At 36.9% G+C, this 22,772-nt stretch overlaps 1 protein-coding gene across 1 annotated transcript in view; it reads right to left on the bottom strand.

The window, feature by feature from the left end:
• Nucleotides 1–22,772, bottom strand: part of LOC132564996 (dystrophin-like) — a gene marked incomplete at its 3' end in the record, with an annotated part of 240,840 nt that overhangs the window by 113,762 nt on the left and 104,306 nt on the right. Inside the window, exons 34-36 of the mRNA XM_060229602.1 lie at nucleotides 22,107–22,649; nucleotides 16,195–16,332; nucleotides 15,763–15,930 (exon numbers count right to left, since the gene is read on the bottom strand). Of these exons, the coding sequence (XP_060085585.1) occupies nucleotides 15,763–15,930; nucleotides 16,195–16,332; nucleotides 22,107–22,649 (849 nt within the window). The remainder of the gene's footprint in view (nucleotides 1–15,762; nucleotides 15,931–16,194; nucleotides 16,333–22,106; nucleotides 22,650–22,772) is intronic.

The raw sequence follows: 22,772 nt of genomic DNA, 5'->3' as shown, positions 1-22,772 counted from the left end.
TAGTAGGCTCTATATGTATTTTACATACTGACTCTGCACTGAGGTACTGCAAAGTGTATACACACTGACACTTACTACACAACTTTATTACAACCGAAATGTCACTAAATGTCCACAAATTGTAACAGAATTGTATGTAGCTTCTGATTGGCTGGCTGTCAAAACATCAACCAATCGGATGTCAGAACATTCTTTGCAATCATTGGAATGCCATCATTCTCCAAAAATTTCTTGGATAAGTGTTCATTAGGAGCAAATAAAACCTTTCATTGACCTTGGCAACTGAACACAGCCATTTGTTACCACACTTAACTAGAAAATTTTATGATCGTATAAAAAAGGCTCAATTCAGCAACGCCTGCAGTAATGTGGCAGAAGATTGTAAAGATCCCATAGAAAAATGATTTTTGGACAGGCGTTGATGACATGAAGGGATTTTGTGTTAGTGTCACTCCTTATAGAAACAGAGATCGAGAAATCTGATATCAGCTGCCTTACATCATCAAGGGAAAGAGTAACAGCTGTTTTTAGAGAGAGGCAGATACATATTATACATCATGGACCTGTACGCGGAAATAGAATTTGGAGGGGAATTAGAAAGGAATGGAAAGCACTGTAGTATTTTATCGAAAGGAAGGACTGGAAGGGAACAATAATGAAAAGAAAGACTCTTTGTTGTTTGTTTGGTTAATGGAAATTGAGTCCTTGTCACAGTCCTGAGAAGAAACTGGAGATGTATTGTGTTGGGGGGGAGGAGACAAAATTGATTGTATTTAGTAATGAATGGGGTATATTATTTCTCTAATATCCTAGGGTTTAGTGTTGGGGATCGCGGAGAGACGGGATCATTGGTTAGAGTAAGTGCTGCATTAGGTACAGTAAAATATATATGAGGACCACACTGATGGAGCTAATTGAACTGTTTTCGTTGCAGACAGAATGCCATTACCTTGTCATAGTATTCCATGTCCAATACATCAGTGCCTATAACAGTGTGATTTCTCCTCCTCAACAATAGGAAACTTCTTCAAAACATTAACAAATCTGAAATTTCAGCTTTTAAAAGGCTGGGTTAGCTTAAAGTTCATACAACACTTATAATTGTTTTAGAAGACAAGATCGTCTGACAAACAATTAGATGAACCTCACCTTCCCTATTGTTCTCTTTGCTTCCCCATTGTTCTCTTTGCTTCCCATTGTTCTCTTTGCTTCCCCATTGTTCTCATTGCTTCCCCATTGTTCTCTTTACTTCCCATTGTTCTCTTTGCTTCCCCATTGTTCTCTTTGCTTCCCCATTATTCTCCTTGCAAGGAAGCTAATATACCTATATATAACCACAGAAAAATCTTTACACTGACGAACTCAAAACTTGTCTAAATCAGATTAATCACTCTGATTGACAACTAAAACTGATTGATATATTCTGTCATATGTGGTTTTAAAGTCAGAGTTATAGGAATTGCCAAGGTTGAGGTGCACAGAGTTCAGATTCCACACCTGTAAGAAAAAATCTGATAAACATTGGCAGAACACCCTCCAAGACCACCAAACTTACAGATGGATGGAAAACTAAACAAGCAGATCAATGGTTGTTTAATATCACTGAGACTAACATAGTTGTACTACATTGTAAAGCAGAGGAATATCAGAATTGTGTTGTGTATGTGGGAAGATATTGGTAGTACTAAAGTTATTTCTTTGGAACTAAAAGAATCACAAGTCTCCCAGCACATGTAGATTAACATACAGATTTCTACCCAGTACAATGAGAGAGAGCCGTCTGTGATACAGGGGTATCATCTGATGTTAATCATTGTGTAACATGTGTTTGATACCTATAGGGGTCAAACTACTACGTAATAACCCTGTCTTCCTTGTAACTACAATCTCTCTACACCTCTATACACATCTATAGATCATGTTCACCCAAACGTTTGATGTGCTGTTCTGAGAGGATTCATGAAGAAGTTCCGAAAGCTTTGTCAGAATGGAAGGCAATAGTGCTCAATCCCATATGTACTGTATTTATCCTGAAATGTACCCATTGCAAGGGACAAACACATTATCTCTTACTGAAAGACAAGGAGTGGCTTTACTACAGGACAGTTCAACAAAAATACAGTGTGTCAGTTGTGATGATGATGTCTCAAGTATACTGTTTGTAATAGAGGAAACACTAAATTAAAAAATAGCTGTAAATTTTAGCCCCAAATATTTGATACTCAGAGAAACAGAATTAAATTTACCGAAAGATCAATTAATCAAAAAAAGGTTTAAAAAAGAAGGGGAACTAGTATTACTCTTTGTATTTGGAAAGGTCTTAGCCTCAACATCAGCTGTTGATAATATTTTCTCAACAGCCATAGCTATTTTGGGTGGGCTTATCAACTGGCATGAGCTTACTGTCTGAGAAATATGGGGTACATGTAACAGAGGTAATCTTTTATCTCAATGCCTCCACTAGGAATTGAACCCGGGACCCCTGGCTTACTAGTCTGATGCTCAACCAATTGAGCTAAAGAGAAGTTCTCTCTAGCCGAGTCGTATATTGCGGCTAGTATTTTACCAAGGTTACATACACCCCCCTCCAGGAAATAACTCATCCTCGAGTTTCCAGGGGTTACAGCGATGCTGGTGGGGCATGGCTAAGTACTATTCCCGGGTCCTTACATTGGTGCCAAATGTAACAGAGGTCATTTTTCATCTCAATGCCACCGCTAGGAATCGAACCTGGGATCCCTGGCTTACTAGTCTGATGCTCAACCAATTGAGCTAAAGAGAAGTTCTCTTGGTTTAGAATCAGACCAGTAAGCCAGGGGTCCTAGTTTCAATTCCTAGCGGAGGCATTAAAATAAATAATGACCTCTGTTACATACGTACATGTATTTGTCTTAATATTCTCTATGATTTGCACACCTGACCTTCATTAATATAGTAATATATACAAAAGTACATCCGTGATTGCTTTATTCACAGCTTTTGCCTCCAGATTTAATGGGAAAATATTCAGGCTCTGAGGTCAAAACATAACATCTGCCTGTAATTGAGGAGGTCAGCTTACCTCTATCAACATTAACAAAAGTAATGTTGATGAAAGATTTATATTCTTAATTTGTATCCTTGCAGAAGAACATACAGGGTATGGTCTCCTGAAACACAGTATATAAAGAAGCAATTTGTTGAGCTGAAGATTTTTTCATAAATTTAAAATTTTATATCGCAAAAATTTATCTGAAGTCCAACAACTCTGAGACATAACGATTTTCCATGTTATACCCAATGGAGAAGCTAGGCTCACTAAAACAGTAAAACCTGACTTCTGCCTGGTTACACCTCGCTGAAGGCAGCTGTGATCAAACTTAGTGCCACTAAATCGTCACTTCCCGGATAGAGGTAAAACAAACATGTACCTATAATATACAAATATACGCTGAGTAAAATACCAAGAGCACGTATAAGAAAACAGGAACATTTTTTCGTGTAAATATTTGTTTACAAACGCTATGGTATCAAGTGTTATGAAAGAAGATGAAAATATGTCTAAGTCTTTAGCATGTTTATGTTATTTTGTATCAAGTTTCCAAACTACAAAGTAAATGATGAAGTGTTTTATAAGTTACGGTAAAAAACTTGTGTCTACATTTTGACACCAGGTTTTTACATTACCCCATTATGTGTCTTCTCTCACTGCAGGAAAAAATTGCAAAATTCCCTCTTTTTTCTTTTCCCGAGAGCAGAAGAAGAGTTTTGGCGGGGTATAGGAATGTTTCTTGACATTCCATCATTTACAGATGATTTGGTAATGGAAGACATACTCAACACACAGGTAGGTGATCATATCTCCCCTCACTTCTTCACTCTACTCTTTCCCTCCTCCCTCCCTCTCTAACTGCTGAGAATAAACTGACTTCTCCAATGCACAGATAAACAGCGAATTGTACTTTTACTTGCTGTTTTTTCATCTGTTCTCTTCTTCTCTTTCCAAGGAACCAGTTCCCAAAGGACTTTGGATAAGGTCTACATCTACAAACTCACCAAACCTCTTTAAATTTTCTGCTGACAGTGTGCCCATGAATAACCTCTCAGGTATTAATCTATAATCAGTTTACCCTTGACTGATGGATAGATCCCTATTCCTGTCCCTGGTGCCCTCTGAGGGGCTATATTAGTACTATATAATCGGTTTACCCTTGACTGATGGAGAGATCCCTATTCCTGTCCCTGGTGCCTCCTGAGGGGCTATGTTAGTACTATCAGTGGTAATGGGATCGACACCCCTTACCTTTCCCTGGTGATTATCACACAAACACATAGTGTGTTTTACACTGGGCTGGTCCTCGTATGATTTAGGCCCGTCATTATCTTCTCGACATACTGATTACCTTAACAGATCACTCTCTTCAGCATCCACCAACACTGCAAGCTATAATAACTCCAAAATTTGAAGATATTCTTTCTACCGAAACAAATATTGTCTAACCAGCTCCAATACTACTGCATTTCTATCTTTTTTTTTTAAACAAAATTAAGATAATTAAAACTCCTAGAATTTAGAAGAAATTAACAGGAGAAGTTTTCTAGCTATTAACTAGGCTTTCATTCAGATCTCCCCCAGTGGACCACAAATCTATCAGTGACTGCTAATTCCTCAGGACATTTCCCGTGAATCTGCTAGTTTCCAGACACACAGACATTTTGTTTGATTTCCTCCAGCTTGTTCCTGATATTTGCCAGTGTAACAATGATAAGAACAATTCCGTCTTTATACCCTTGATCTTAGGTCTGTATCACAACAGGTGATGATTCATAGCATTTCTCTATAACTTTACTTCTACAGCAACATAAAACTAAATAGCAGCACACAATATCGCTGCAATCATTTTCATCACCTCAATGGTCAGACCAAGCTATCAAGAACCATAACTCTTGATATCACTGAACTGAAAAGACAAGGATTTACAGTCACTCTCGTCCATGTAACAAAATTCATCAACCCCAAATATAGTCTACTGTTCTGGAACTGAACATGGACAAGTAGACTTATCTGTAATTCAAGATATTCATCCCCCCCCCCTTCTCCTGTAGGAGTTGTTGTTGCTCCAAGCTGTCTAACTGTACACTCAATGTAAATCACCACTTAACTAGTACAAACATTACAAGCTGACATATCAACTCTCGTAACAAAACATCAAAGATTCCGAGTTTCGTTAGTCACACCTTCTTCTTAAGTTACCAAAGAAACTCAACTGAAGTGTCCCTCCCACCAACCAATATTTAAACATTAAGACAAACTGAATTTGTCAAACATGATCAACAACAGCCTTCCCCTCCCTCCCCGAACCCAATATTCATCTTAATGTGCACTCCGTACTCAACTCACACACCCAAATATTTATCATATTGTGTAAACTGCAAAGAAAGAACCCCATAACATTACAGCCAATGTACAACAGTCCTGAAGAAACCTAAATTTTTTCCAACAATAGCAAGTATATTAGTCCCAAAACCCATCTTTCCAAATAAGCTACAGCAGCTTTCCCTCAACTTCAAAATCAAAACCTTGGACTCCTGCCTTCATATAGACCAATCATCTGATGTAATCTCCTGCTGATTTCACACCATCAAAGAACAGATTCTGGTAAATGAAAGTCAATCCCTGTGACAAGTTTAAATATAGATACAACTCATGTTTTCTTAACAAAACTTTTCTTTGAACTTTTTGATGAAGCTTAAAATACATTAACTTTTATGCAAGTTTTGATGAATTTTTTTAGCACAAATTTGCACTTTTTGGATTCCCGCTTCAAATCTCATTTACGGAAGAAAATTTCAATTGCAGAAGATAAAATTACAACTAATGACTCTAGGCAGTGAATGTAAGTGTTCTACAGAACCTGTTGAAGATGTTTGTTCTAATGCATTCTGAACAGCCCTTGCTATTACACTTATAAAGTGCATCTCCATGACGCTAAATTAGAAAAGTTCAAAGAAGTTTCCAAAAGGAAATGAAGGTGTTTTTTAGGGAAGTTTCAGACATCCAACAGCTTGATTACCTCATCACTTGTAGTTCTGAAGTGACAAGTCTACTTTGGAGGCTGAATTATTTCATATTTCATTTCGTAACGAGATAAACAATCACTACCCGCTTGTAATGAAATATAAAAGCTTTGCAGCCAGAACCACACACAGAAACAGTGAATTTTTTCCAAATCCACTTCGAGAAAATTCCAACCATTCTAGTCATTAATTTTCAGTACCTGCTCGGTTCCTGTGGTGAAAAGAAAATCAATCAAATTTTAAACACTGCTTTCCAATTCAAAGTGAAAAGCTTGATCAATCTTGCACAATTAAACATGAAATCCCAATCTTATTGACTTAATAACGATAATGATGGAGTGAGGCAGATTAATGATAGAGGTCTAATTTATAATTAGACAAGAGAAGGTATGGGGGCACTCGGCCAGGTTCCATGGGACTTTTGATTCTTTCCACATTAACGCTCAATTGCTTTTTATTCATAAATACCAAAAAGAATGATTAAGCATATATTACAATTTAACTGCTGTTATTTCATTTTTTTTTAAATAATGATTTATGATTTAGCACATAACCCTTAACTGAGAAGTATTTAAGTCTAAAATCAATATATGTAACCTAGATTTTGATTTCTTGTTAGAAACTTTGATGTGTTCAAATTTTCCTTCAATAAAACTGCAAACAGTAACTATACATAACCAAAATGTACCACAAATATCACACAAAGTCAATAAATAAACAAAACTGATGCATTGAAGATTTTCTACCTCTTTTGTACAGACTTCTGCTCAGCACTTCTAATGAGAATTTGACTCCTTGTAACACAGGCAGCAAGCAAACACAGGAGTTGGAAATCTAACTTTATAAGCAAATTGTGTGTGTAATTTTAATCTATAAAACACTACAGAACACAGGGGAATAAAAAATGTGTTATAAAAATTATGCATGTATATATTTATCTTTTTACAACAAAGCAAAAAACGAAAATATTCAATTTTCCAAATCTTACATTCTTGAGAACCCAGGATCCAAACACCATGACGACAGCAATGAAACAGAGGAGAGCGAGGGCAAGAAGGGTTGCGAGGAGGGAGATGAGAGACATCACTTCCTCTGCCATGGCTGATCTGTATATCCACCGGTGACACAAATATTATCTCAGCTCTCCCTTCATCATGTGTCTCCCACACTCACATAATTCCAGGATTATTAAAGTTCCATGATTATGATTTCACAATTTAAACAATTTATGGATCAAAACTTGAGAATATATTCCAAAACACTGAAAATTTCGAAAAGTTTCCGACGTCTTGAACTACTGCATGACAGGTTATTTTGTGAAAGGCAATTACGTTCGGTTTATCCTACGGAAAAACCAATATGAGGACATTACATTGACTTAAGTGTCCTTCCAAAGACATCTTCGTCATTTCTTTGTTCTGCTACAGAACATCCAGACTTGATGTATGCTTGTAATATACAGGTGTGTATATCCCAGGATACCGCAGAAATCTCCAACAGTTCCAATGTGTTTCTCACCTCCAAGAAAATCAAATCTTCATTATCAAAATACTTGAAACCATTCCAATATGATTCAAGCTGTCAACACTATAATGACATGGGGAGAAAATTCACTGAAAATTATCAGCACCAATATCTGTTTTGGCTGTTATCAAGGTAATAAAAATTCCATAATTTCTTTTTCGTTTAGCAGTAGAAGTAATGAAAAGATTTTTCAAAAGATAAAAGATTTTGTTGAAAGAGAATGATACCTGGTAGTATCTTACTACAAAACTTTTTTTTTCCAAATTAATTCCACAACTGTGCAGAAAATAAAGTGATTTAACAGGAAGTGGGCAGATTGTGGCCGGTCATGGCGCGAGTGAATTTTGTTCTTCCACAAAACAATGGCAGAGGCACCAACTGTCCTCCCATATCAGCTCGAGTCCACATGTGGGAAACATGTGGTGGTATAAGACAATCACAGGCATGAGCATGTGCGAAATAGCGCACACGTCGCCTCCATAATGTTGGTAGCTATTAACAAGCAACAAGGAAGGGAAGAGGGACACACATATTTGTGTATTTGTTGGTAGTAAGGCCCTATAGGTGGAGCAGAGCTCGCGGGGTATACTACCTGGGCTATTTATACATAGCCACAGCTGATGCCATAGAGACTGGTAGTCAGAAATATGAATTGTTACTATGCAGAAACAACAGCAGGATTTAATCCAAACATTGTGGCCATTAATAAAGGAACCGGGGCCATCAGGTGGCAGCTGACACAAATCCTAGTATCAAACAACTGTTGGAATCTGTACCATGGCTAAGGGCAATATGGCTTGTAGTTTTCTGATTCCCATCACAATATAGCAGTAATTCATTATGAAAGGCTATTATCTTACATATTCCTAAAAACAAGAACCGAAAGTCCAGCCCAACTCAAACGTATTTGCTTTTTACAGACAGCTGTTCTGGTGAAGTCTATCTGTCACAAAGAGACTGATCTTTTGAACCAGCATCCATAGAGCGAACTAACCAAATTTTTTCAATAAAGACTTTTTTCTTTTTTTTCCGCATGATCATCATCAGTCTATCTATGTTATAATTCAACTATCTATTTTCGATTTCAATTTTGACATTGAAACAAGCATGGTGAAGGAACTATACACCACCATGAAATTTTACAGAACTTTTACAAAAGATGTAATTGGTTTGTCAATCATTACCATTATCTTTCAAAAGTGTAATGTTAAACCATGTAATAAACAAAGCCATCTTAAGAAAAGTTACCTCAAAGTTAGTTTCCTAAGATATTCTTGTTCTTTTAAATGTCATTCAGGATAAACTTTTATTTGAATAATAATGTCAAACCTTGTTATCTCAAACTTTTATAACTCATAGACCTTGTTCAATTTGAAGCATTCCGATGGTCCATGCCTAACTTTTCACAAACATGCAAAATCGCAAATATTCAGTTATCTCTAAGCTTTCCCATGGTCTGGTGGAATTCGAGATACAAGGTTAAACTGTATAAAACGTTGAGGTTAGAATTCTTGCAATTCTAAGAACATGACAATACAGCAAGTAACAATATGTGAGGATGGAGAGGCTATCAAAGGCACCATCATACAAAGACATTCGCTTAAAAGTTTAGCTGTTAATGAAACAGCAATTTCCCTCTGTATTCTGACATATCAACCCTGCATATTTGAATTTATTTTTGTGTATAAAATACAATGCAGCAAGGTTAACACAATATTCCACTTTGAAAGTCGCACCGGTATAATGGCCGCAGAGTCAATTTCAATCCATTAGATCAAAATATCAGCACCACTGGAACGTAAGTCACAATTTTTGCTGACGATGTGGTAACCACTAAGTTGACCTAAGTTTGTTTATGTAACAGACAGCAGAAGGCTTTTTATGAAGACTGTGGTAACCACTAAGTTGACCTAAGTTTGTTTATGTAACAGACAGCGGAAGGCTATTGATGAAGACTGTCAGTGAAATATTTAATACAGTGTAAAAATTAATTTCGCACAGTCATTTATTTCATTGAAATATCAAACTCGGTTTTTGGCTCTTAAGATTGTTTATACTCAGATATAGGGCCTGACATCATGTGTGGAAATACTTTTTACTAAAAAAAGCCTCCATTGCTGTCAGTAATGTTAAATATTGAATCATACTGACAAAGTTCTTATAATCTGATATAAACTAATCATATCATAAACCAACATGGCAACCGTTCTAAAACTTGAACTATCACCATAAAATAACGATTGCCAGGGTGCACCAGTCTATTGTAAACTACCGTCCTGCCTTAAATTTCTTGCAATTGCTGTGAAGAATGTAACCAGGAAAGTTGAGAAGATATCATTGTTATTCGTATTAAAAGGTATGATTATTGAAATCAAGAAGAATGTTATTCTTATTGCAATTTTCAAATCACCTTGTATACAATTACAAGTGATGGTCTACAGGATCTGTTACAGTCACAAACACGTGTCCAGCAGGTCCTCGTAATCTTTTTATAAAAACGTTTTTCAGAGTGATTAGTAATTAATGTTTAATGACAGCATGATGCATAAAAACACAGATTTTTTTTTTCATCCTCTTTATTTTCTTTTCTACCCTCTCCAATTTTTTTTATTATTTCGTCCACATGTATGCTGCACCAGTATATAAGCTACACACTGGCAAACTGGTGCAAGTGATGAACATTTGTGTGAAATTTATCTGTCCATATAATATTGACATGGATGCTAGTATCTTTTGGGTTTAGTAAGATATATTCACAAAATGAAGCACCAACATAAAAGTATATCTTTGTAAAACCACAAAATTTCAGACTCACAAAAATGGATGACTTTACAGTATTACAACCCTCTTTTAATGACAAAGATTTGACAAGTTGCCATGATCTGTAATCTTCAATATAGACTACATCTGTAATCTGTAGATCATTTATGAGCAATCTAGTAATTCTCTCCTAGATGTGACTCCGAGGATCTTGAGGATGAAGACATTTCTGATCGAGTCCATATGGAAGTGCTTGACATACAAGTTGCCACAGTAATGACAGCGAGATGATGGACATTCCAGAAGTAAGGCCCAATACATCCACAGCTTTCTCCACCAACATCCCATAATAGTCCAAACACAGCCTATCTTATAACACCTAGACAGCTATCTACTATAATCCAAGATATGTATGCTTGCAAGTGCATAAACATAATATAGGTATCACTTTTCTGGGAAATGACTAAAATGTGGGTCCAATCATTTCTGTCTCTGTTTTGTATAGTTGTCCATGAGCAGACTGCAACATGACGTACCGGGGCGTAGTGGTATAGTACATAATTATCCTCCATTTTCTTACAGATATTCTATGTGTAGAGTTACATTAGAAAGGTATAAAAGATAATTTTGTGTCTATGACTTGGTAAATCTTCCAATAACATTATCTCCGTAACTCTCTCAAAAAACACAGCTTTCTATTTTTGTTACACAAACAACAACAAGCCAGTCGTCTGATGTTCCTGACTTAGGACCTTTCCTCGCAAAGCATCACATATAAAAAATATGTCTGTGATGTTCAGGTCATATTGCAAATTACATGTTGTCATTATTTTTTATTCTTTGCTTTTTTGTGATGATGTAAGCCCTCCTCAGAAATGTTTTTTCTTGGCATGTGGGACGTATGCAGGCAGTTGTTATATGCTATTTGTTACGAATATAAGTATATCTTAAATGAAATTGAAACTTGGCTATTTTTTTCCGAAAGCTAATCCATCATACATTACTTAAATGTCAAAAAGAACCAGAATGTTATGTCTATGATAATAAAAACTTTGTGTTTATTTATCCCATGATAAGATAAAAGTCAGAATGGTTCACTCAGAAAAAAGACTGAAGTACAAGGATCTTGACTGCAGAAAAGAAAACATTCACACCATGTTAACTATCTCTAAAGAAAAATGTCAGAACTTCCGACTGAAATGAAAACAAAAAAATAACTTACACTTCTAAAATTATTAAAGTGTTTCTATAAATATTACAAAAACGGTTTCCTAAATAGACTCGAAAGAAAAGCATAAATGACAATATAATGAACACCCAACCCGACAGGCAACACATTTCCAGATGACAATAATTCATGGGTACCGATGAAGAGATAAGGAAGTGACAGACTTCTGATTGGATAAAAACTGGTAAAAGAAAATTCACTGTAAAAAAAACCCACAAATCTGTATGATAACAATCGCCGAAGTAAATGGAAGACAAAATACAGAAAAAGCATTAATATCACCTAAGGTTAGAGATTATTGGTCTAAGCTGATCCGCCCCAAACAATAGGTATAATGATGTTACAAGTCGCCTTGCATCACCATGTAAACCAATGGTGCTGAAGCCAAGCGTGATTCAACGGGTTACACTAAAATACCTGTACATATTTCTCCTGCTTCCTTCGCAGCCCAGCTGTTGATCGGTTTGTTAATTAGACTATAAACAAACCAGAGGCACCATGCTAATTAATGAAAACAATCCAACCTTGGACCAACTACCAGACACCTTGCTGAGACTAGCAGGATACCAGTTATGTCAAACGACAAACACCAACAACGTAAATACCTGATATTATTCGAGTGTAATGAAAATAGATGGAAAGAGTTTAAGATAATTTGTAGTAATGTGTAGGCTGGTTAGAGTTGATACTGTAAGCATTAACAATAGGGGGATTAGGTAATTATCAGGAGGTGTAAGGCATAGAAACCGCGAAGGAACACAGGAACATGGCCTGTGTGTCCAATACTAATATGAAGACCAATCACATACGCAATTGAAGCTCCATGTGACCATATCAACACCAATTTCCCTCTAATTTTAAACATGAATGGAATACACATTAAACTAATTAGATTAACAGATAAGATGGCACAATGGTAATGGAAGAGCATCGCAAGTATTATAGACACACTCTGTAATCCACTCCCTACCAAACCACATACAGACACTTGATGAGAATGAAGAGGTTAAAAACCTTTAAGAGTTTATTTGTTTATAAAATCATGGCACCTGTTTGCTGAAAACAACGTTGAAGTGGATTGCACCTTCCATTTGTCTAAAAGCACTTTCTTGTCACTCATAGCAACAAAATCAAGGCACAGAGTGGAACTTGTTGAGAACAAGGTAAGAAAATGTAAGGGTCAGTAAGAAACAGGTAAATGGATTTCTTGCCTGTTCACCAGAAAATGTACTAAACCTATTCAGTTATCCATGAAAAAAAATCATCAGCTCTTTGTGCCAAAATAACTTCTGGATAATAACCCTCATCAAGAACAGCCAATTAAAGGCAAGTTTACAGTGCCTGCCTCTCCAGCACTGGTGATTTTCATTTCATCAGAAAGTCTATGTATCTTCCACACAGATTCACTAAACATCTGATTTATAGGAGAGGTAGAATACTGCCTGCTTTTTTGTCTAATTATTCCAGTTCAGTTCTCTGAAGTTAGTGCTACCATAACCTCAACACAGAGAGAGTCAAACAAAATTTTTCAGATCTCCTCGCAGAAAAGTGATAAAAAATCACTACCCTCTCTTCCCATCATGTTTTCATTTCCACGTATAATTTTGGGACGCAAATCAAAAGTTTTGCTTCGTTACAATCCTTTTCCCTATTAGACGGTTAGAAGGTTCACAAGTGATCCCTACATATGAAACTACCACTTTACCTCATATTGGTTAGAACAGGCCAAGCTCAAGTGAACCCTCCTGCAGTCATTTACGGCACTTTTCGGTGCATGTTTGTAGATAATAGAGACAGTTAATACATAAACAATGATAAATTCCTCGTTTGAAGTCTACACAATGCCTTATTAACAACCCCACTTAACCATACACACACCACATGTAGCAGCTACGGTTAAATGTATCAAATTATTCAAAACATCTCAAAAATTTGAAGGAAGATTTCTGCTGAAAATAGGAATGTAGAACAAAAGTGGATCATGGGATTTTTTTACGTATCAAAGATAAGGACTACTTCAAAAGAGATTAGACTTGCAATTTTCATAAAGATGAAATGAAGTAATGAGCACTTCTCACCGACTAAGATTTTATTTCTAAAAGCCCACAAAAAAGTGAATTATGCCTAAGTTGAAGTTACATTTACAAACAAGTTGCCAACCTTACCAAAACATCCAAAAACAAAGTAGAAGCGTTTCCTTTGTATCAGATACAAAATATCGGTAACAAATAAACAAACATTCCTCGAAATAAATGATTCCATTGTTTGTCATGTAATCTAGGTAAAGTCAATATAATTAACGTAACTTCCCCAGCTATTATTAATAACCATTACTAACTACAGAAGAAAACTGACACTAATACTGACCACAGTAGAAAGTTGACACTAATACTGACCACAGTAGAAAGCTGACACTAATACTGACCACAGTAGAAAGTTGACACTAATACTGACCACAGTAGAAAGCTGACACTAATACTGACCACAGTAGAAAGTTGACACTAATACTGACCACAGTAGAAAGCTGACACTAATACTGACCACAGTAAAAAACTGACACTAATACTGACCACAGTAGAAAGCTGAAACTAATACTGACCACAGTAGAAAGCTGACACTAATACTGACCACAGTAGAAAGCTGACACTAATACTGACCACAGTAGAAAACTGACACTAATACTGACCACAGTAGAAAACTGACACTAATACTGACCACAGAAGAAAGCTGACACTAATACTGACCACAGTAGAAAGCTGACACTAATACTGACCACAGTAGAAAGCTGACACTAATACTGACCACAGTAAAAAACTGACACTAATACTGACCACAGTAGAAAGCTGAAACTAATACTGACCACAGTAGAAAGCTGACACTAATACTGACCACAGTAGAAAGCTGACACTAATACTGACCACAGTAGAAAGCTAACACTAATACTGACCACAGTAGAAAACTGACACTAAAACTGACCACAGTAGAAAACTGACACTTATACTGACCACAGTAGAAAGCTGACACTAATACTGACCACAGTAGAAAGCTGACACTAATACTGACCACAGTAGAAAGCTGACACTAATACTGACCACAGTAGAAAACTGACACTAATACTGACCACAGTAGAAAACTGACACTTATACTGACCACAGTAGAAAGCTGACACTAATACTGACCACAGTAGAAAGCTGACACTAATACTGACCTCAGTAGAAAGCTGACACTAATACTGACCACAGTAGAAAACTGACACTAATACTGACCACAGTAGAAAACTGACACTTATACTGACCACAGTAGAAAGCTGACACTAATACTGACCACAGTAGAAAGCTGACACTAATACTGACCACAGTAGAAAGCTGACACTAATACTGACCACAGTAGAAAGCTGACACTAATACTGACCACAGTAGAAAGCTGACACTAATACTGACCACAGTAGAAAGCTGACACTAATACTGACCACAGTAGAAAGCTGACACTAATACTGACCACAGTAGAAAACTGACACTAATACTGACCACAGTAGAAAGTTGACACTAATACTGACCACAGTAGAAAGCTGACACTAATACTGGCCACAGTAGAAAGCTGACACTAATACTGACCACAGTAGAAAGCTGACACTAAAATACTTATCACAATAGAAATCTGAAACAAAAAGAAACACCCAGGATGTCAATCACTATTACCCTTTTTATGAAATGAATCAGAGATTTTGCTAAACATATAAATAACTTAAAGACTGTAATCAATATGTGATAGAGTGTATATCATTATGAAAGCAAAAGAAACGAAGGGAGGTAACTCTTATAAAACAAATGACAGTTACTATTGAAGTGTGTGAAAACTTCAGTCTTAAAAATGCTAACTATGATGGATTCATGGTACATCATTGCTTTTGAACTGTTGTATAAACTATATTGATTCAAGTTCAGAGTCCAGATGCAAGATTAAGGAATTTTATAAAACCTGATGCAGAAATACCGTGAAAAAATCAAAGAGAGACCTGTCGCACATGAGAATTTTAAAAGGTGACCATGGAGGACAACACATAAAACAGGAGATGTCAAATAGTAAGCCCATCAAGGTCAAAGTCTGACATGTGACTCAGGGATATACATATTTGTTTAATTAACATATTTGTAATATAAAACATGTTTTTTTCAATACATAAAGGCCCTTACCTTCATATCTTCCTGTTGGACTCGTGCTGTCCTAAGCCTGCGCTCTATATTGTCAAGCCAAATTGTCAAATCCTGAGTTTCTCGTTTGAATTGATACCACTGGGGCGCTATTACAATCATTGATTTCCTCTTGGCATCAGCAGTGGACTTGATGGCTCCCCATCGGGACTACAACATCAAATACGTTGGTAAGATTTCTCATCAAATTTAGCACTTCTAAAAATCCATCGTTAGTTTTGATATACAAACGACAAATCAATTACATAGTTTACATTTTTTTTCTGCTACTTGTTTTTACATTGAAGGGAAACCAATGCAAATTTAAAGGATAAAAAAGACTAAATCTATGTGAATCATTTCACCAATAACAACATCTTTGTATTCCTACTTCAACAACACATCAGAGGTCTACGTAAATGAGGAGAGATTTACCTTAAGGTCTTCCACCTGCCGGTAGATGCGGATGGCCTTGTCATGGTCAGCTAAGTCTATGGCATGTGCCAGTTGTCTCCCATGGTCGGACACCTTGTTTACATCGGTCTGCAACTTATCTGTCTCCATTTCAAGTTTCTGTAGAAACAAGGTCAGAGTTAAGGTCAGGTCAGAGTTAGCAGCCTGAAGATTTAGATATAAGTAAGGTTTATTCTTACTAGACATTCAAGGACAAAACTGTGCTACCTAAATATGACCTATACTAACTTTCTTCAACAGCATCAACATTAACACACCCACAACTTTTATGGACATATGGAATATTGAAGCCATTACAAAATCAAAATTTCAGAATGGTATCAGTACATTCAGGTGAGTTTTTGATGGATGAAAAGGAGTGATTTTTATAAATTAATCTAAAATCCAAAAGCAAACATGGAGAGCCCAGTCTCCCAAGTCCAAGCACAACATTTATTTTAACCAAGCAGAGCACTAGCTTGGCCTTGAAATCTCATTTGATTACAGAATAGTTCTTCTGTTTGGCATATCAAGACAATTTTCAATTGTTTACAGAACAGAAATGTGCCATCAAAGGGATGTAACTCTAACACAAATCACAGGTCTACGTGTGACATGACAAACGGCCTTAAAGGAAATCTACACATTACATTCTCGCTGATTTCTTACCCCGTTGTAAAGTAAAACGCTGATCAATGACCTGTACATCCAATATGTAGATCTGCCAGACACATTACACTCTAATCACAATAACAAGCATCCATACATGTCCTTAGCAATTTGTGGGGACTGTCAAACAGAGGATTCCTCACAGAATCCCAATATTCGTAAAAATGTCTTCAGCAAAGATTTGACCGTTTATCCTTCCCAGAACCCAAGGATACACATAAAAAACACTGCTGCTTTGATATTCTTGGCTGTCCTATGGTTGATCCTTTCCAGAACTATACAATATATATATATAGTGTATAGGTTGATATGTCTGGCTGTCGGATAGTTGATCCAGACACATGTAAATACCACTAACTAAGTAAAAGGTCTCTGTGTATATGATAATGTTCTCACTTTCCTTCACCCCGAGATTTCTGTAACTGTCAATTTTTAGGGATCTCTGGAGCCTACTAAACAACCTTATCATCTGCCTGTACAATGCTAATGACTTAATACAAGCAGGTGATTTAGGACCAGTGGTCAGTATGTAAGATAAATTTTTGTGTTAGGGATGTCTTATCACCCTGGACAAACAGCTCTGATGTCCATTACATGGACACCCTGACCGGGTGTTAGGCTAGACTGACCTGTGTTGTGGTCAGTTTGATTTATAGCAGGATGTGATCATGTTTACTACATTAAAGTTAGTTACAATCAAGGAAAACTTTTACTGTCTTTCCTGAAGTATTGACAAATAACCATTATCTGTCCACACCAGTATCTACATTGGTGACAACAAAATTATCTATGGTAATAACAAAATATTTCAAAAGCTGTATATTTATCTTCATCATGTCTATAAAGTAAATTGATTTTATTACGAAACATTTTTCATAAAGATTGTTTGATAAAGTTTTGCATTATTTTGATTAGGTGGTCTAAGGGAGATAACTTGTATAGATTTTAAACTGCTTTCCATCAATGTGCTGTTCGCCATTTCTTTAGAATCATGTGGCTTGTTGGTATTAGGTTTATCAGTCGACACGGCCTCCCACACAAACCCTGATATGGGGCTGGGTAAACAATGGAATTACACTATGAATATGTTTGTTTAAGATAGATATTAATTACATAAAGTTGGTTGTATGACATTTCCCCAGTACAGGTATAAATGTCAACCTACGTACAGAATCCCTCTTCTTCCATGTGATTTCAAAGCTAAACAAGTTGTGTACTCATTTTATCACTACCAGACCCCATAACTAATAGTCTGTAAGCTTACTCGGAAAGGTGTGAGCAAGGAAAAGACCAACAAAAAGGTAGGCCAAAAGCTAGAGACATACAGTGTCATCAACAGAGATTTTTCATTAAGCCTGTAGGAGACACAAACTGTCACCAACAAAAGGTTCTGTGGGCCTGTAGCAAACACAAACTGTCACCAACAAACAGGTTCAGTAGGCCTGTAGGAGACAGAAATTGTCACCAACAAACAGGTTCAGTGGGCCTGTAAAAGACACAAACTGTCACCAACAAACAGGTTCAGTGGGCCTGTAGGAGACACAAACTGTCACCAACAGACAGGTTCAGTGGGCCTGTAGGAGACACAAACTGTCACCAACAGACAGGTTCAGTGGGCCTGTAAAAGACACAAACTGTCACCAACAAACAGGTTCAGTGGGCCTGTAGGAGACACAAACTGTCACCAACAGACAGGTTCAGTGGGCCTGTAAAAGACACAAACTGTCACCAACAAACAGGTTCAGTGGGCCTGTAAAAGACACAAACTGTCACCAACAAACAGGTTCAGTGGGCCTGTAAAAGACACAAACTGTCACCAACAAACAGGTTCAGTGGGCCTGTAAAAGACACAAACTGTCACCAACAAACAGGTTCAGTGGGCCTGTAGGAGACACAAACTGTCAAACTGTCACCAACACAGGCTCAGTGGGCCTGTAGGAGACACAAACTGTCACCAACAGACAGGTTCAGTGGGCCTGTAGCAGACACAAACTGTCACCAACAGACAGGTTCAGTGGGCCTGTAGGAGACACAAACTGTCACCAACACACAGTTCAGTGGACCTGTAAAAGACACAAACTGTCACCAACAAACAGGTTCACTGTGACACAAACTGTCACCAACAGACAGTTTCAGTGGGCCTGTAGGAGACACAAACTGTCACCAACAGACAGGTTCAGTGGGCCTGTAGGAGACACAAACTGTCACCAACACACAGTTCAGTGGACCTGTAAAAGACACAAACTGTCACCAACAGACAGGCTCACTGGACCTGTAGGAGACACAAACTGTCACCAACACACAGTTCAGTGGACCTGTAAAAGACAAACTGTCACCAACAAACAGGTTCAGTGGGCCTGTAGGAGACACAAACTGTCACCAACACACAGGCTCACTGGACCTGTAGGAGACACAAACTGTCACCAAAAGACAGGTTCAGTGGGCCTGTAGGAGACACAAACTGTCACCAACACACAGGCTCACTGGACCTGTAGGAGACACAAACTGTCACCAACACAGTTCAGTGGGCCTGTAGGAGACAAGAACTGTCATAAACAAACCGTTCTGTAGGCCTGTAGCAGACACAAACTGTCACCAACAGACAGGTTCAGTGGGCCTGTAGGAGACACAACAAACAACATGTGTCACCAACATATATTGACAGTTCAATCAGTGGACCTGTTTCCACGAAACAAACAAACAAATCAAAGAAATTTCTACTACTAAAACACTCAATCTCCTTAACCAATACAAGTTAAAGGGTATTATATCAACAAGAGATCCCTGAGGGATCTTGGCGTCCACCATTTGAGGATCTGTTTTCAGTTCTTGAAGATTTTTTTTTGTTTGTTACAGGTGTTGTAAATGTTCATGAACTGGTCTTCATTGAATGTACTCAATGATGGCACAAGATATTTTTATTAAGCACCTATTAGCAAATATCATTTGAAAAAGATCCCAAAGTATTATTAGATAGCAGTCAGTTACAGGTGGATAATGGACAATATGCTTGTGCTGTATTACTGTTGACATCCAAGATGGCTGCCTGTGGGCCATCTTGATTTTAAATCAGTTCAAAAAAGGTACAATGCACAACTAGGGACCAAGAGAAACCAATATCTATGAAATATCAGAAGGATCCATCCTGGACTTCCTCAGATATAGCAGTAACAAGATTTTACTCTCAAAATCCAAGATGGCTGCCTGGTATAATGCACAACTTGGAACCAAAAGGAACCTGCATATGAAATTTGAAAAAGATCCATCCAGTACTTTCCAAGAAATAGCAGTAACAAACTTTTACATTCAAAATCCAAGATGGCCACCTGTCTGCCATCTTGAATTCGAATCAGTCCAAAAAAGGTACAATGCACAACTAGGGACCGAGGGGAAACTGCATATGAAATTTGAGGAAGATCCATCTAGTACTTTCTCAGAAATAGCGGTAACAAACTTTTACTTCCAAAATCCAAGATGGCCACCTGTCGGCCATCTTGAATTTGAATCAGTCCAAAAAAGGTACAGTGCACAACTAGGGACCAAGGGGAACCTGCATATGAAATTTGAGAAAGATCCATCCAGTACTTTTCCAGAAATAGCGGTAACAAGAATTGTTTACGGACGGACGGACCACGGACCACAGACGCAGGGCGATTTGAATAACCCACCATCTATTTGAATAGATGGTGGGCTAAAAATGAGGATTATCTATGTTGATCTACAAAACCAGGATATACAGAAGGGTAAGTATGGAAAAGGGTATGACTGAAACAGGCCACTACAAACATTGATGGTACAGGGGAAGAAAGGATTAGGATGGGGGTGGGATGCAGTTATTCACATTAAAAAGGTTTATCTTACACCTGTCTGAACTTTAGATGAATATTTTTCTTCATCAAAATAACAGAAATCATCATTTTACAAATTTATTTTGTATTTTGATAAAAAGTTCAAATTTTTTCAGATAACTATATAAATTTTCAGTGAGAATCTCATACACAGTTGCCAGATGCAGGTGTACAAGATTTCTGACATGTAACAAAACATTTTGCAGGTCTAAATGTTTGTGGATATGAAGGGATGGCACACATATACAACTGACACCACTACAGAGACAAATGAGAACAGAAACCATTTAATTTGATGGGAAGACTATGAAATAGAAACATTGTGTTACCTCAGAGAAAGTTTTCTTGGTTCATAGGAAGAATGTAATGGATTGAAACTAATCAAAAAAAATTTTTAAAAATGTGAAAAAGATAAAAAAAATTGTAAATATAGACAAAAACGATTAGCACTAAAATTCACCCTTTTTAGCCAGTAGGTATGTAACGCTTGCCATGTTATCTGTTGATATAATTAATTCAACGTTAAAGTAGCACAGACGGTTAAAATGGTTGTTATAAATCATAATGAGTTGGTATATGAACTTTCTAACAAAGAAATGATCCTCGCTTCTCATCATAACATGTTTAATATGTTGTTATCATTGAAACTAAATATATTCATACACGTTCTAAATGAAATCTGAGATTCAGTGTATAGGAGTTATCCCCCTTTACAGTTTAATTATCTAGTCTTAGTTATTTTTTTTCGCATCATTACAATGATAAACTTGCAGATGAGTTCAACGTCTTTCTCATACACAATATAGATACAATTAAGTTTATAACACTATTTCATAATTCCTAAGAATGATTTCTAAAAACTTATATTTACGAATCTTTCCCATACAAAATAAATACAGAGTCAGTATCGTCCTGGTGAATATTGCCAAACCATCTCTTCTAACTTATGTTGATATTTTGGTTTTTAGAATAATGAAACAATAAATAGATCCGTTCACATATGATACGATAAGTACCAGCAATATCATGACTGAAGTACCGGAGTCATATCCTTTGTACTACACCTGAAGTACCCTGAATATCATGAAAGAATTAATCTACAATGGCCAAGTTGAAGCAAGGACATCATATTTTTCTTGTACCAGGTTTATCTCTTCTTGAACGATACCAAAACTGTGCTTTTGAATATTCTTCCTTCACTGATATCCAATTATTTCTTCCCTAACTACACCAGGGCCATCCTTCAATCAAAATACTAATTCCTGTAGATCAAAATAAATTTCATTTTCTTTGAAAATCTTCACTATATATTCAACTAATAAAGTTATCTCCCCTCTCCCATGTCACTGAAACCCCTGATATTATGTTTGTACTCACCGCTGCATTTTCCTCCAGCTTCCCTATAACATCCGACTGTTGAATCTCCCCTTTACACACAACACTATTGTCAAAAATGACCACATCCTTGAGAACACTGTCATACAAAGCTTGAAACTCTTCATCAGTCATCACAGGACCAATGTACCTATCAGGGGTCAAAGGTGATAGCCTTTGAACTCTGTCAGGTGTCCGAAGTTCTCTTTCAGGTGACCTCAGGTCACTGTCTGGAGATTTAGTCAGTAGCCTTAACTCTCTATCTGGTGAAACAAGGTCACGGCTAGGTGATCTGCTAGACAGTCTATCAGGTGATTTTAACTCCCGTGTCTGTGACCTTGTACTAAGGTCATGACTAGGAGATTTTAAATTCCTTTCCGGAGATTTGTAAGAAGTTTCCACAGAAACTTGTTCGATTGTCTCTGGCACCACCTCCTCTAATTTATCTTCATTTGATGAAGATGTGAAAGCTGTTGACGAAACCTTGGTAACCGTTGTCCTGGTAATTTCCACAAAACTCTCTGTCACTTGGTACATCTGTTTTGCCTGAAAAACAAAATTCAGTAATGATAATTTTTTCTTCTCATTTACAACAATGGTTCTGCTATCAAAAGAATTATTTACCTAGACAAGTTTAAATTTGATCAATATAAAAAGATATTCTACAAT

This window comes from Ylistrum balloti, unplaced genomic scaffold, assembly GCF_031769215.1.
Source record: "Ylistrum balloti isolate Yb309-2 unplaced genomic scaffold, AGI_CSIRO_Ybal_v1 Utg369686, whole genome shotgun sequence".
NCBI lineage: Eukaryota > Metazoa > Mollusca > Bivalvia > Pectinida > Pectinidae > Ylistrum > Ylistrum balloti.
This window is presented reverse-complemented; position numbering and strand designations above follow the sequence as displayed.